This window comes from Muntiacus reevesi, chromosome 10 (assembly GCF_963930625.1).
Source record: "Muntiacus reevesi chromosome 10, mMunRee1.1, whole genome shotgun sequence".
In the NCBI taxonomy this organism is placed as follows: Eukaryota; Metazoa; Chordata; class Mammalia; order Artiodactyla; family Cervidae; genus Muntiacus; species Muntiacus reevesi.
The window spans coordinates 40,964,796-40,978,548 of record NC_089258.1 but is presented as its reverse complement, the minus strand read 5'-3'; the positions used below and the strand labels follow the sequence as shown (position 1 = coordinate 40,978,548).

The 13,753-nt window shown below is 43.8% G+C and overlaps 1 protein-coding gene across 1 annotated transcript in view; it reads left to right on the top strand.

Moving 5' to 3' along the window:
• The first annotated feature begins 5,610 nt into the window (after positions 1-5,610).
• The window catches only part of STOM (stomatin), a 30,858-nt gene continuing 22,715 nt past the window's right edge, over positions 5,611-13,753 (top strand). Inside the window, exon 1 of the mRNA XM_065946603.1 lies at positions 5,611-5,764. Coding sequence (XP_065802675.1) covers positions 5,704-5,764 — 61 coding nt within the window. The 5' untranslated portion in view covers positions 5,611-5,703. The remainder of the gene's footprint in view (positions 5,765-13,753) is intronic.

Here is a 13,753-nt window from a genome sequence, read left to right as displayed (position 1 = left end):
CAAGCTCTGACATACCCACATCCATTTACAGAGGCATCCTCTGTATTCCAAAGGTATCCTTTTCTAACTTGTATTTGTCTTACTAAACTCAGCTTTCTGCAGAAGCAGAAGCTGTTCTTGATGTCTCCAGGCAGTTCAGCTGTCCCATTCAACTTGTATAATCGAGAAACAAAAACTACTCTTTAAAACTACCAAAAATTCCAAGCTTTTCAATAGTTATTTTACATGTTCCATGTAATTCAAGGTATACAATAAACTATATAATACTGACCTGGTTGTAGATTGTGTCCTTTATAAATTCATTACCTAAAACAGACACATTTTGATACAACATATCAAGGACAGTGCAAACACTGAACAATAAAGCGTCATTTCAAGATAAAGGTTAAGTATATATCAAGAATAAAGACTCAGTATATATCAAGACTGAAGACAAACATGAGTACTCATTTGGATGCATGCTTAGATGTGTCATTTATCAAGGCTGTATTATGAAATGTTTGAGTCTTTCTGTTTCTTTTATTTATTGTGAATGATTAAGAGCTAAAACTCTGGAGTCACACAGACTTGAGGGAAACACTACTTATACTTTGTGAGATCTTGGTCAAGGAAGTAAACCCCATCTGGGTTTTCTCAGGGGATAAATAAGGAACTAGTAATTGGTAGTGATAGTAAATGATGATACTGATATTGCTAGAGTTATTAAAAAATAGTGTCATTATATAGACCTCTCTTTCCTTCCACATACAATGGTGAAAAAAAAATACTTTTTTTTACCATGACTCTTTAGTGCCCTGTGAATAATAACCTATTGAAAAGAGAACCCCTTCTCCAACCTAATTCTCCCTTTTTCATTTTTATAACTTTGACAAAAGTAGTTGAATATAGCAGTCACTAGATGGAGCAACATTCCTAGCAGAGTAATCCTTCTAACCAAGAACTTTCCATTTAGTATTTAATAAAAATAAACCAAGGCTAGAAGAAAAATCACTCATAAGTAGGTTACCTGGTACATTTTGTTACCTGGTACATTTGAACATAAATGATTTTGAATACCTCAGAGATATGGATATGAGAAAACAAGAGAGATATTTGGATACACCACAGTCATATGTGGTATTAAAAGCTGAACTGGGTTCCCCCAAGTCATATGTTGAAATCCTAACCCCCAGCACCTTAGAATGTGACTGTATTTGAAGGTAGGGTCTTTAAAGAGGTAATTAAGTTAAAATGAGGTCATTAGGCTAGGCTCTAATCCAATATGACTGGTGTCCTTAAAGTAAGAGGGGATTTGGGCACAGAAGTATACAGAGAGAAGACAACATGAAAAAACAAGAAAAAGAAAATTATCTACAAGTCAAGAAGAGAGACCTGGAACAGAAGCTTCCTTCAGGCTCCTTAGAAGAAACCAACTCTGCTGAACCTCGATCTTGGACTTCTCACTTCCAAAACTGCAAGAAAAATAAACTTCTGATGTTTTAGCCATCCAGTCCATTGCACTTGACTATGTAAACCCCAGCAAACAAATAGAGACTTCCCAGATGGCACTAGTGGTAAAGAATCTGCCTGCTAATACAGGAGACGCAAGAGACTCGGGTTCATTCCCTGGGTTGGGAAGATCCCCTGCAGGAGGAAATGGCAACCCACTCCAGTATTCTTGCCTGGAGAATTCCAGGGAGAGAGGAACCTGGCAGGGTGTAATCAAGGGGACTGCAAAGAGTAGGATCCGACTGAGTACACACACAGAGCAAACTACTACATGTGGAAAGGAATACTAGAAAATAAGCTCCATACAGGCAAGAATTTTTGTCTTTTTTGTCCATTGTTATATCCCAAGCACCTAGAACAATGCCTGGCACATAATATGTGTTTGATAAACATCTGCTTTGTGAACTAATAAAGCAGATTAATAAAATTCTTGCCATAGATGACTCTACTAAATACCAGTGATGTTTTCTATTTTCATAAGATCCTAGAACATGAACACCCAGTGCTCTTACCAAGTATTATGGTGTAATTGGTCTGCTGCCACAGCCCAAATACAAAAAGTCCTCTGGTGAAACTCCTGTTATGATTCAGTTCCTGGAGTAATTTCCTGAAGAACAGAAGAGTCAAGAAGACAAATACTACTGTAATATAATAAATGTGAATTAGTCCACACAGAGAAACAGATCAACCTTGTTAGACCCACCCTGGGGAAAATGCCACAGATACAGCTTGCTGGTAATGCTGTTCTCACATAACCATCTGGTTAGCTGATTTTACCACAGGCATTGTGAACAGCCTGGAATCATAATTTAAAGGAAAAATAAATAAGGACTTTCTCTGCTGTTCTTCAGACACTTTTTAGATGGACACAGAAAAAAACCCTAATTAAATTGCCTTCTTATATATTCAGTTACAAAGTCACGGTGCATGTCTGTCTTAAACCCATATCCAGGTCTTGATGTCATCACTATTACCATCAATCAATACTTAATTTGGTACCCTGAAGATGCTAGGAAAATAACAGCAAAATAAAACAAAAGAAATATGGGATGAAGACTCTGATTTTAAATTATATGCAAATATCCTTTAAATAGGGCTTCCCTGGTGGCTCAGATGGTTAAGAATCCATCTGCAATGAGGGAGACCTGGGTTTGATCCCTGGGTTGGGAAGATCCCCTGGAGGAGGGCATGGCCACCCACTCCAGTATTCTTGCCTGGAGAATCCCACGGACAGAGGTGCCTGGTGGGCTACAGTCCATGGGGTTGCAAAGTCGGAAAAGACTGAGCAACTAAGCACAGCACAGCATATCCTTTAAATAACAGCTAGAAGAAAAATTCACCAAAATGATAATAGTTCTGTTAGAGGCAAGAATACTATAAATAATTCTCTCTTCAATTTGTAATTTTATATAGTAAGTCTCAGTTTCTAAAGCATAAAGTTCTCAAAAAACATTCTAACTTCTAATCATTACTGAAGTGAAAGTCACTTAGTCGTGTCCAACTCTGCGACCCCATGGACAGTAGCCTGCCAGCCTCCTCTGTCCATGTGGATTCTCCAGGCAAGAATACTGGAATGGGCTGCCACACCCTTCTCCAGGGAATTTTCCCAACCCAGGGTTGGAACCCAGGTCTCCCGAATTGCAGGCAGATTCTTTACCGTCTGAGCCACCAGGGAGCCCAAATCATTACTGAAATTTCCCCCAAAGAGAGAGGACGATACAACAGTATTTATTTTTAAAGCATATTTTAAATTTTATTTATTAATTAATTTTTGGCTGCACTGGGTCTTTGTTGCTGCAGGCAGGCTTTCTCTAGTTGAAGCAAGCGCGGGCTACTCTTCATTGAGGTGTTCAGGCTCTAGAATGTGACTTCAGTAGCTGTCCACATGCTCCACGCCATGTAGACTCTTTCCAGATAAGGGATCAAACCCTCATCCCCCGCATTGGCAGGTGGATTCCTAACCACTGGACCACCAGAAAGTCTTAAAGTATGTTTAATCAATAAATTTATATAAAGTATGTATGAGAAAGCCAGAATACAATAGCTTCATGGGCAAATAAAATTCAGCATTTTAAACTCTAAATTTGGAGATTCCCATCTACTTTGAAAGTAATTTAAAAATCAAGTCAAAGCCTGTTCTGTTTGGGGCCTGGAATTAGCTCCCAAACTGATGCAATCTGAAGCCACGGCCAACAAGTGTTTACCAAAGTTTTCGTCCCAGAGGGAGAAGCCGCTTTTCTAATTCTCCAGAAGTGATGCTGTTGGGATTGGCTTGAGATGTGAAACAGGCAGCAGGAGTAGTAGGAGTACGAACATGAAATTCATTCTGAAATACTCCCCTTTCCAGCAAAAATGAAAGCTACTTTCCCACGATATACAATTTATAATCAAGCCCTCCTTTGTTAAAGGTTTTAATTAGCTGCTTGTGCATTCCCTCCTTATTCCTAGGAACCATGGCATAAACAGGAAGTTCATGCCTCTGGGGCTTATTTGTCGCGGAATGGAAAATATGAAGCTGTGGACTTTCTCAAGGATGATTTAGAGGGAAAGGAGCCTTAAATTACCATACTCCCCTCCTTATCTTCTCCAGAAGGCTTAAAAACCAAGCCACTTCACAAGAAGTACTCCACTCCCACGAATATAAACAGGTCTTTCCCGCCTGTGACTGGAGATAAACCCGAGAGCTCCGCTGTAGGCTTGTGCCATACTCTAGTGCGGGCACCCCAAAGCAACCATGATCTGCCTCTCAGCACCCTTACAACTGTGTGCCGTAGTCGGCCCTGACAACCACAGAGCTCCAGAGCTAAAACCAGAAAGTCTACCGTGTGGACTACCCGAACACCAGTTGTTGGCTATTCTAAGGCCAGGCCGACGGAAGAGCTCTGCAGCCTGACTGTAATGGTGGTTATACAACACTAGGCACGAGATAAGATGGCACAGAAGGATACATACACATCGTGTGCCACTGTCCATTTCCTAGCTTGGCTACTACACCTAAGTTAAGAGCTAACTATGACAGCGCACTGGATAGAGTGTACACATACGCTCTCGCTACTGTCTTTGCAACTTGCGGAGAATCTGTATTTGTTTCCAGATGAAATGTTTTTTAAAGTGCGTCTGCTCGTGCACCTCGCTATACTTTGAATGCCTTGCATCCGGACAAGTCATCCAGAGTAAAACACAGCCTGGTTTTCTACCGTGAGGCTGCAGCCGCCTCCCGGCAGAAAGCCGGAGGTGGGGAATACTCTGGCTAGTGCTCGCCTCTCTGCCTGGGATTCCCTCACCGCCCTCCCACCCCGCCTGTCCTTCCCGAGGGTGGCTCCTTCTCGTCTTTCAGGTCACACCTCACTGCCGCCTCCTTACAGAGGCTTTCCCTCGGCCCGGTGTCTGGAGTAGCCACTCCTGGGGCTTTCCGAGTTCCCCGAAGCCTTCCGGCGCGCGCCCGTGGCCACGCGCAATGCTTTGCTTCACTCGCCGGTTACCTGTAACAGCCCCAGGAGGGCGGGCCCCGTGTCCCCCTGGCGTGCTCGGTCCCCAGCACTGACTACCCCGCCCGACGACGGCAGGGAGAGGACCTTATTTCACTAAAGGGCACCTCATTCGAATTCCCTCCTCTGGGCTCGAGGCTGGTCGCACCGCTTCCTTCCCCTCACACCACGGGAGCTCCTGGTCTAGGGCTGACTTTGGCGCCCTCACTCGGGCCACACGAGTGCGCCTCTGCTTCCTGCCTTCACCTGGACCCTAACCCGCCCAAGGAGGGCACCGTCTTCTTCTAATTCGTTTGCCCAGAAGGGAGCCGCTTCAGAGTCTTTCTCCCCAGCCTTTCCTCACGCCATCCTCTCAGCCCCCTCCCGTATCTCCTACCGCGGCTCCCGCCCCGGGGGCCTCCGCCCTTCATTTCCGGCGAGGCCCCTCCCTTCCGGTGCTGCCCCCGGCCCGGACCCCCGCCTCAGGGGCGCCTCGCCCCTCAGGCCACGCCCCTCAGCCCTTGCACCGCTGGAAGGGCGGGAGAAGAGGCCGCGCGGGAGGGGCGGGCGGCGGCTGGGGGGGGCGTGTCCTCCTCGGTCCTGGGAGGCGATTGGCTGGACCGCGGAGAAGGGGCGGGACTGCTGCCTGTGTCTAGGGGCTCCAGGGTCATCTCCGGGCATTCTTCGCAGCTCCACCTCAGGCTGTGGCGACTTCGACTCGAGAGTAGCGACTCTGGTTCCTGGCAGCATGTCTGACAAGCGGCCAGCAGTGGACACCCAAGCTCGGCGGCTTCCCGATTCCTTCAAGGGTGAGCCCCGTGCCCCTGGCGAGGCCCGTGGGGTCTGCCGCCGTCTCCCTTCACCTCCTTTCGGGAAGGGCCCCGGCCCAAACCCCCCAGGAGTGTCTGCGATGTTTCTTAGCCGAGTGACCTTTGCTCACAGCCGACGTTTCTGCCCATTGTACGCTGAGAATGACGAACCCTACTTCCCAGGCTGGGGGGAAAGTTTTAGGGATGTTAGGGCGCAGGACGCGCGCCCAGTGCCCGCTCTGCCGGGACGCGGCATCGAGGGCGTGTCTCCGGTGCCCACAGCCAGAGCAGGGACTCGCGTTATCCAGCGGGTGCCAGATGCCAGGCCCTGTGCCAGCGCTTTCCGCTCGTTATCTCGTGGCGTGCACGAGTGACTGGCGGCAGTGGCTGGTGGAGTCGGGGCCCAAGCCTGCCCGCCACGCCCGGGCACGGGGGAAGTCGGCGTCTTCGCCCCGCTCCCCTTCAGCCCCATCCGAGGACAGCTCCGCCACCCCGCCCTCGCCCACCCTCAGAGTAAGCCCGGGTCCTCCCGAACTAGAAAGAACTCCTGCTCCCCACCCTGGCCAGTTTGTCCTACTAAACCTCGCAACAGACCCGTGCGGTTTTGCCACAGGCTCCCTACACAGTTGCGGAAGAAGGCTTTTTTTGGCATCCTTCCTGTATCGCTTTCCAGCTTCACTTTCTGCCTCATTCTGGCCCCTCCACTTTACTTCCTTTGTTCTAGGAACATCGCCATCCTGGCTTTTGGCCCTCACTAGGAATTGTGAGCCCCCCACCCTACCAGGGCCTTCCCAGTCTTGAAGACAGAAATTGTGTAACTCAATTTGTTCCCCTGTGAAGGGACTAGCACTCTTGAGAGGGCTATCTCCTCGAACCGTTATTGGCTTAACTCCTTGGGGGAGATGGGGGTGGTTCATAAAGAGATGCTTGTAAACCTCTCAGGAGTACTGATTCCCTCCCAGGGGTTCTTCGTGATCCAAAGGAATTCTTTCTAAGGACAGAATTTCAGACAGAATGACATAGTGAAAAAAATTTGGAGGCTGGGTGGGCTTTTCCAGCACCCCACAAAGAACACTATACTGCAGGGGTCCCCAGACTCTGGGATCTAATGCCTGATGATCTGAGGTGGAGCTGATATAATAATAATAGAAATAAAGTGTACAGTAAAGGTATTGCACTTGAATCATCCCATCCACCCCTACCCTGCCTCCATGCGTGGAAAAATTGTCTTCCAGGAAACTGGTCCTTGGTGCTAAAAAGGTTGAGGACCGCCGCACTGGACTCATCAATTCTGATTATTTGTGATGACAGCCTTGTCCACTGATCCAACATGTCCCCGTTTCCTTTTCCAGCAATCTTTGTCTTTAGTTCCATTCCAGGAACATCTAAAGAATTATAGAAATCTTAAATTGTCACTTTTCTGTACCTTGGAGAGTTATTTTCCCAAATCAGGAGTGTAGTGGAGAGGATATTCTTGAAGAAACTGATACTCGAGAGGTTAAATTACTTTGTCACACAGTTTATGAGAAATGGAGTCAGATTTTAAGTCTGGGTTTTTGGCTGATCCTAAAACTTGCCCATATAAAAATTATGCAGTCTGCCTCTTTGATAGTCAGTTGTCTTTTTCTGGAAGGGAAAGTCGGCAGGATCCTTTCCTCTTCACCCTGAAATCCTGGTGGGAAAATAGAGGACCATGAGGACAATGTTAGAAGTTTGGTGACACTCTAGTAGGAAATCTGTAGAAGTTCTCTGGGAATAAACATGATCTTTGGACTTAATGTGAGTTGTTTTTTGTGCTCACAGAACACTCTTAAGTTCTTTTTCTTGATTCTGCACTTCACTACATTTTAGACAGAAGTCTTTTTAAGAATCTAATGAAAACTGTGCACCTTTTCCTCTGAAAATCATACATATATAAACAAAATTTTGCCTGGGCTGTCACCTTTTTTTTTTTTAAATGTGAGACTTAGAGATGTGACACTGATAGGAAAGCCAATACTAGAATTTATTAAATAGAATTTACCGAGTGCTTGCCAGATGCCAAACACAGCCCAGATACTTTAAAAGCATTATCCAGTGCAATCCTCTAACAGCTCCACAAAGAGAATGTCATTCTCTATCCCTTTGCAGCCAGGAAACTGAAGCTCAGAGTGGAAAAATCACCCACACCTGTGAACTAGGTTCAACCTTGAACTCACTTTACAAATAATTTTCCCTATCCTAGAGCTGTTTCCAGAAAGTGAAGGCGTTAGTCGCAGTTCATGTGGGACTCTTTGCAACCCTACGGGCTGTAGCCTACTAGGCTTCTCTGTCCATGGATTCTCCAGGCAAGAATACTGGAGTAGCTAGTCATTCTCTTACTCCAGGAGATCTTCCCGACATGGGGATTGAGCTTCCAGAACCAGGGGTTGAACCCAGTTTTCCTGCATTGCAGGCAGATTCTTTACTGTCTGAGCCTTCAGGGAAGCCCTAGGACTGTCTCTGAAATGCACACCCAAAAGGAGGAACTTGACAAGCATCAGAAGCTGAGAGACCACAAAGGAATCTAGCTTCAATCTAGAATTCCTGGATAAGATGACTCCAGAGGGCTGCTTCTGAGAGAAGCAGTGGAATATAAAAGCCCAAGCTGTCCCTTTATGATTTTGCTGATAATTAGTCTTAGGAACGTAAATATGACCAAACCCTTGGGCAAGACTAGTTTTTCTTTAAAGTCATTGCATTCACTTTGTAATGAAATAATGCAAGCGGGTTACAAAGAAATGCATGATTATAATTAAGAGTCATGTCAACAGAATAAATCCCTTTGGGAGAATGCCTGAAAATAAGCAGAATCAGGGGACTGCTTTGTTTATTTCAGTTGTTACAGTCGATCAGATGGGGAGTACTTTGTAACTTATTTAATAATTAATCTGAGTTAAATCCATCAGTGGTCATAGATTAACTCAAGTGATGACAAGTCTGCAGAAGTTGGCATTTATGTCATTTATTATAATTTAAATAGATTATTGGCCCCACCTCATGGTATAACTTACACACTGTAAAAGACAAAGTCATTGATCACCTGATCAACTTTGAAGAAAAATAATTTTTTGTGTTGATAAATATGATAAAGATTGGATTCAAAGTCTGTTTTGTAAGATGTCAGAAAACACTTTCCTGAAAACTATTGTAACCAGAAAAAGTGAGCCCCTCTTCTCTGTTTCTCCCTGACAATCTGAACTGGCCTCTGTCATACTGTTTATTACACAGTACTATAAATGTAAATTATAATCACCTTTGTTAGACCAGGAGAGCTTCTGAAAGCAGAGAGGATTGTGTCCTTGATGACTGTAGTAAGTTCAGGGTCAAGTGCCTAATAGGTTTGCAAACATATTTGTTGAAAGAAAAAGGAAAGAGTGAGATAAAGTTTACATTGGTGGAGACATTTTTCTGTTTCCAGTTTGTTTTATTAAGTTTGTTACAACTCAAAGGATTGATTTTAGGTTGTGGACTTGTTCCTCATACATGTCCTCATTACAGATAGACTGGGTTTACGTTATCGATAAAGGGATTGTAATTGTCAAAGTAATATATTATACTTAATAAGGAATCTCTTTTGTTTATGAAAGTGTGGAAAGAGCAGTTAGAGGTCACAGTAGAAAGAAGGAAGTGTGTGTCAGATCTCTGTTTACACAAATCATTCTTCCATTCTTTTTGGACCTTTGTCTGTACTCTGAGACTTGTAAAGATACCTGAACCCCAAACATTTGCCCTGACATTTCAGTAGATTGGCCTTGAAGTTACTGGCAATAACATGTCTGTCCTAAAATATCAGACGATGAAAATTAGATACCAGCCTTGCCTAGTTGTAAATATGCATGGATGGTAAGATTATATGCATAGCAAAATGAGGATGGAATCTGGGTTTTTTTTGATGAATTTTTTTTCCACTTATTTTTATTAGTTGGAGGCTAATTACAATATTGTAGTGGTTTTTGCCATACATTGACATGAATCAGCCATGGATTTACATGTGTTCCCCATCCCGATCCCCCCTCCCGCCTCCTTCTCCATCCCATCCCTCTGGGTCTTCCCAGTGCACCAACCCTGAGTGAGGATGGAATCTAAAATTGAAAGATCTGAATTGAGACCTCAGTAGCATCACTTAGCACCTGGGTCACCTGGGGAAGTCTCTCAGTCTCCAGAGTCAGTTCCTCATCTAGATATTGAGCATCATCTTACTGTACTATCTAGCTCCCAAAGTTTTGAGTATCAAATGAGAACATTTTTGTGAATGTACTTTTGAAACTTTAAAATGTAAATTATTAAAATATTATTTATTGGGGACAACAGAACAAAAAAGTTAACAACAGCTTAGTAATTATACAGAAAATTAAAATTTATGGACAAAAAGTGTGAAAGTCCAAGAAAGTTTTGGACTCTGACTTATCTCCCCAAATGTGGTCTGTTTCTCCCCCAGGGACAGAATCCCCAAGCAGGTTGTTAGTCTTGATGTTTCTCTATGGTGTGCAAGTCCCAGAAGGTAATTCACTTAATATAAAGTTTCTTCCTTTGTACTGTCAATAATTACCTTACAGTTCTGATCATAATAATGGCTAAGTATTTACTGAACACTTCCTAAATGTCGGGCACTCTACGTATTTTTTCATATGAGATAACTATTCTCTTCCCTCATTTAGTGAAAGTGAAATCACTCAGCTGTGTCCAACTCTTTGCGACCCCAATGGCTGTAGCCTACAAGTCTCCTCCATCCATGGAATTTTCCAGGCAAGAGTACTGGAGTGGGTTGCCATTTCATTCTCCAGGGGATCTTCCTGACTCAGGGATTGAACCCAGGTCTCCTGCATTGCAGGCAGACGCTTTACCGTCTGAGTCACCAGACTCTTTTACTTTTCACTTTCCTAAGTGTCAGACACCATATATTTTCTCATATGAGATAATAACTATCCTCTTCCCTCATTTCACGTCCCTCGTGGCTCGGACGGTAAAGCGTCTGCCTACAGTGCGGGAGACCCGGGATTCAACCCCTGAGTTGGGAAGATCTCCTGGAGAAGGAAATGGCAACCCACTCCAGTACTCTTGCCTGGAAAATCCCATGGACAGAGGAGCCTGGTAGACTACAGTCCATGGGGTTACAAAGAGTCGGACACAACTGAGCGACTTCACTTTCCCTTATTTTACCAATAAGAAAATTTAGCAGTAGAATGGAACTCTAACAGCAAAACCCCAAGCTTCTAGCCACTGCTTAGCTACTCAGCCTCCACTGGAGAATTGGGAACCTTAAGAGCTAGTTTCCTTACGCTTCTGTTTTCCATTTTTTAATTAAAATCATGCTGGCCTCCAAAGACTTTTATGAGAAAAATTCAATTATAGATACTTTAAAGGGCTTCCCTTGTGGCTCAGCTGGTAAAGAATCCGCCTGCAATGTGGGAGACCTGGGTTCGATCCCTGGGTTGAGAAGATCCCCTGGGGAAGGGAAAGGCTACCCACTCCAGTATTCTGGCCTGGAGAATTCCATGGGCTGTGTAGTCCTTGGGATCACAAAGAATCAGACACGACTGAGCGACTTTCACTTTTCACTTTCACTTACGATGTCTAGGGCTTCTTCCCTGGTGGCTCAGACAGTAAAGAATCTGCCTGCGATGCAGGAGACTCAGGATCGATCCCTGGGCCTGGAACATCCCCTGGAAAAGGGAATGGCTATCCACTCCAGTATTCTTGCCTGGAGAATCCCATGGACAGGGAAAGCTGGCAGGCTGCAGTCCATGGAGTCACAGAGTCGAGCACAACTGAGTGACTAACACTTAAGATGTGCAAGTGAAAGAACTCAGGGGAAAAAAACTCAAGAAGTATGAGGGTTTTGTTCTATTTAATATATTTCAGGCTCAGTCTAAATTAAGAACATCAATCTTTCCAGACATGGGTCATATTCAGTCCATACCTTCCCTGAATTCTCTAACCTCGTGGGTGTACAGGGCTGATTTTAAAAAGAAAAAAGGAAAGAAATCGTTTGGGGAGGGCAGTATGACCACCACTTTGGGACCGAGGATGATTCTAAATTGTGTGTGTGTGGTGGTGGTGGTTGTTTAAATAACACTGGTTTATAACATATAAGTTTCATGAGTAAAATAACATTATATTTCTACTTCTATCTACCTCCGCTATTGTCTGGTCACCACCAAAAATTGATGAACTGTGTTCTGGACCCTATATGTGGACATGTAACTTCCATTTATCTTCTGTAATAGTCAGCCTATTCTCTTCCCCACAGAACAGCAGAATCTGGGAATTCCCTCAAGGTCCAGCCCTTAGGACTGCTTGTTCTTAGTGTTCAAGGGCCCAGGTTCAGTTCCTGGTCAGGGAGCTAAGATCCCACAAGCTGCATGGCACAGCCCCCAAAAAACAAACAAAAAAACCAAACCAGAAACAGTAGAATCACTCAGCTCATTCAACAGCTATTTATTTAACAAATGCTTGAGCACTTGCTGTATACGAGGTATCCTGCGTGATAGCTCACTCACTCTTCACGCTGACCCTCTGAAGAGGTGCTCTTTTTGGCCCTCTTTTTAGATGGTTAGACTAAAGCACAGAGAGTTAAGACACTTGCAGAGAACACACAACTAATAGGTAACAGAGCCAGCTCTGAAGCCATGCTGCTGCTAAGTCACTTCAGTCGTGTCCAACTCTGTGCGACCCCATAGACAGCAGCCCACCGGGCTCCGCCGTCGCTGGGATTCGCCAGACAAGAACACTGGAGTGGGTTGCCATTTCCTTCTCTAATGCATGAAAGTGAAAAGTGAAAGTGAAGTCGCTCAGTCGTGTCCAACCCCTAGCGACCCCATGGACTGCAGCCTACCTGGCTCCTCCATCCATAGGATTGCTATACTATTTTAACAAGGCCAAAAGTCTGGAAAAGACAGACATTGGGTAAGATAATTATAAGTATGATAAATGGTATTTAGAGATGGTAAAGTGCTATAGATTAGGAGAGGGAGTCCTTTTAAAGACTCAGGGGTTCAAATTTGAAATTACTGATGATACTTTCACCTATTTTTTCTCCTGTTTTATGGCTAGAAATATTCGAATGAAGGAAAGCTGCAGAAAATCCTCAAGATGCTTGAGAAATAAAATACTTACACTTATTTAATTTCTGTATTCTTTTTGAGCTAAGCACAACATTCCTTTTATTTCATTTTTTTTTTAATTGAAAATCTTCCTTAAAAGGACTAGTCTATTTCCTTACTTCTCACGGTAAACAAATTTTAAGTTTCATAATTCAGGTCACATAATGCTTCATCAGTACTAGTTCTTTGAGTCTAGTATGTATAGGTTTATAATAGGGAGAGAAAGTTAGTCATTGGTCATGATTTTTAACCTGATACCATCTGGTCTATAGCCAGTCCAGCCCAGAGAGTAATTTCTTCCCTAGAGGTTTAATGATAAGGGCATTCAAAGAACCATCGACCATGCCTAATTAAAATAATCATTTGAAAGATGGATTATAGAGTGCTCTTGTTTGCTTTCAAAGCTTCTGCCCAGTGAATTGCAAGTTGTGGTCATCAGTCAAATAAATGCCATCATTTTTTCAACATATATTTGCTGATACCCTACTGTGTGCCAAACTCTGCCTCTTTCTCCTCTCTCTACCTGTTTTCATCTTTCCCTCTGTAGGATGCTGCCTTCACTCTTGTTTCTGTTCCTTTCTCCATTTCTCTTATTTGCCTTTTCTTCTATTGCTTGCTTCCCTTCTCTGTCTCCTAAAATCCCAGTCAACTAAAAATTGCAGTTATTGTAAAATTTTGATTAATTGAAGACATATTTACATTCACATATTTTATCTGTCCTTTGCTTGTTTCCACCTTGAGTTCTTATTTAGCAGATCTTTCAAAGACCCTGTTTCAAAACAATATAAGGGAAGAGAAACTGGGACTGTGGAAACCTTATTTAAAAAGTTGGAAGAAAGATCCAGTGTCTTATTTAACTTATGAT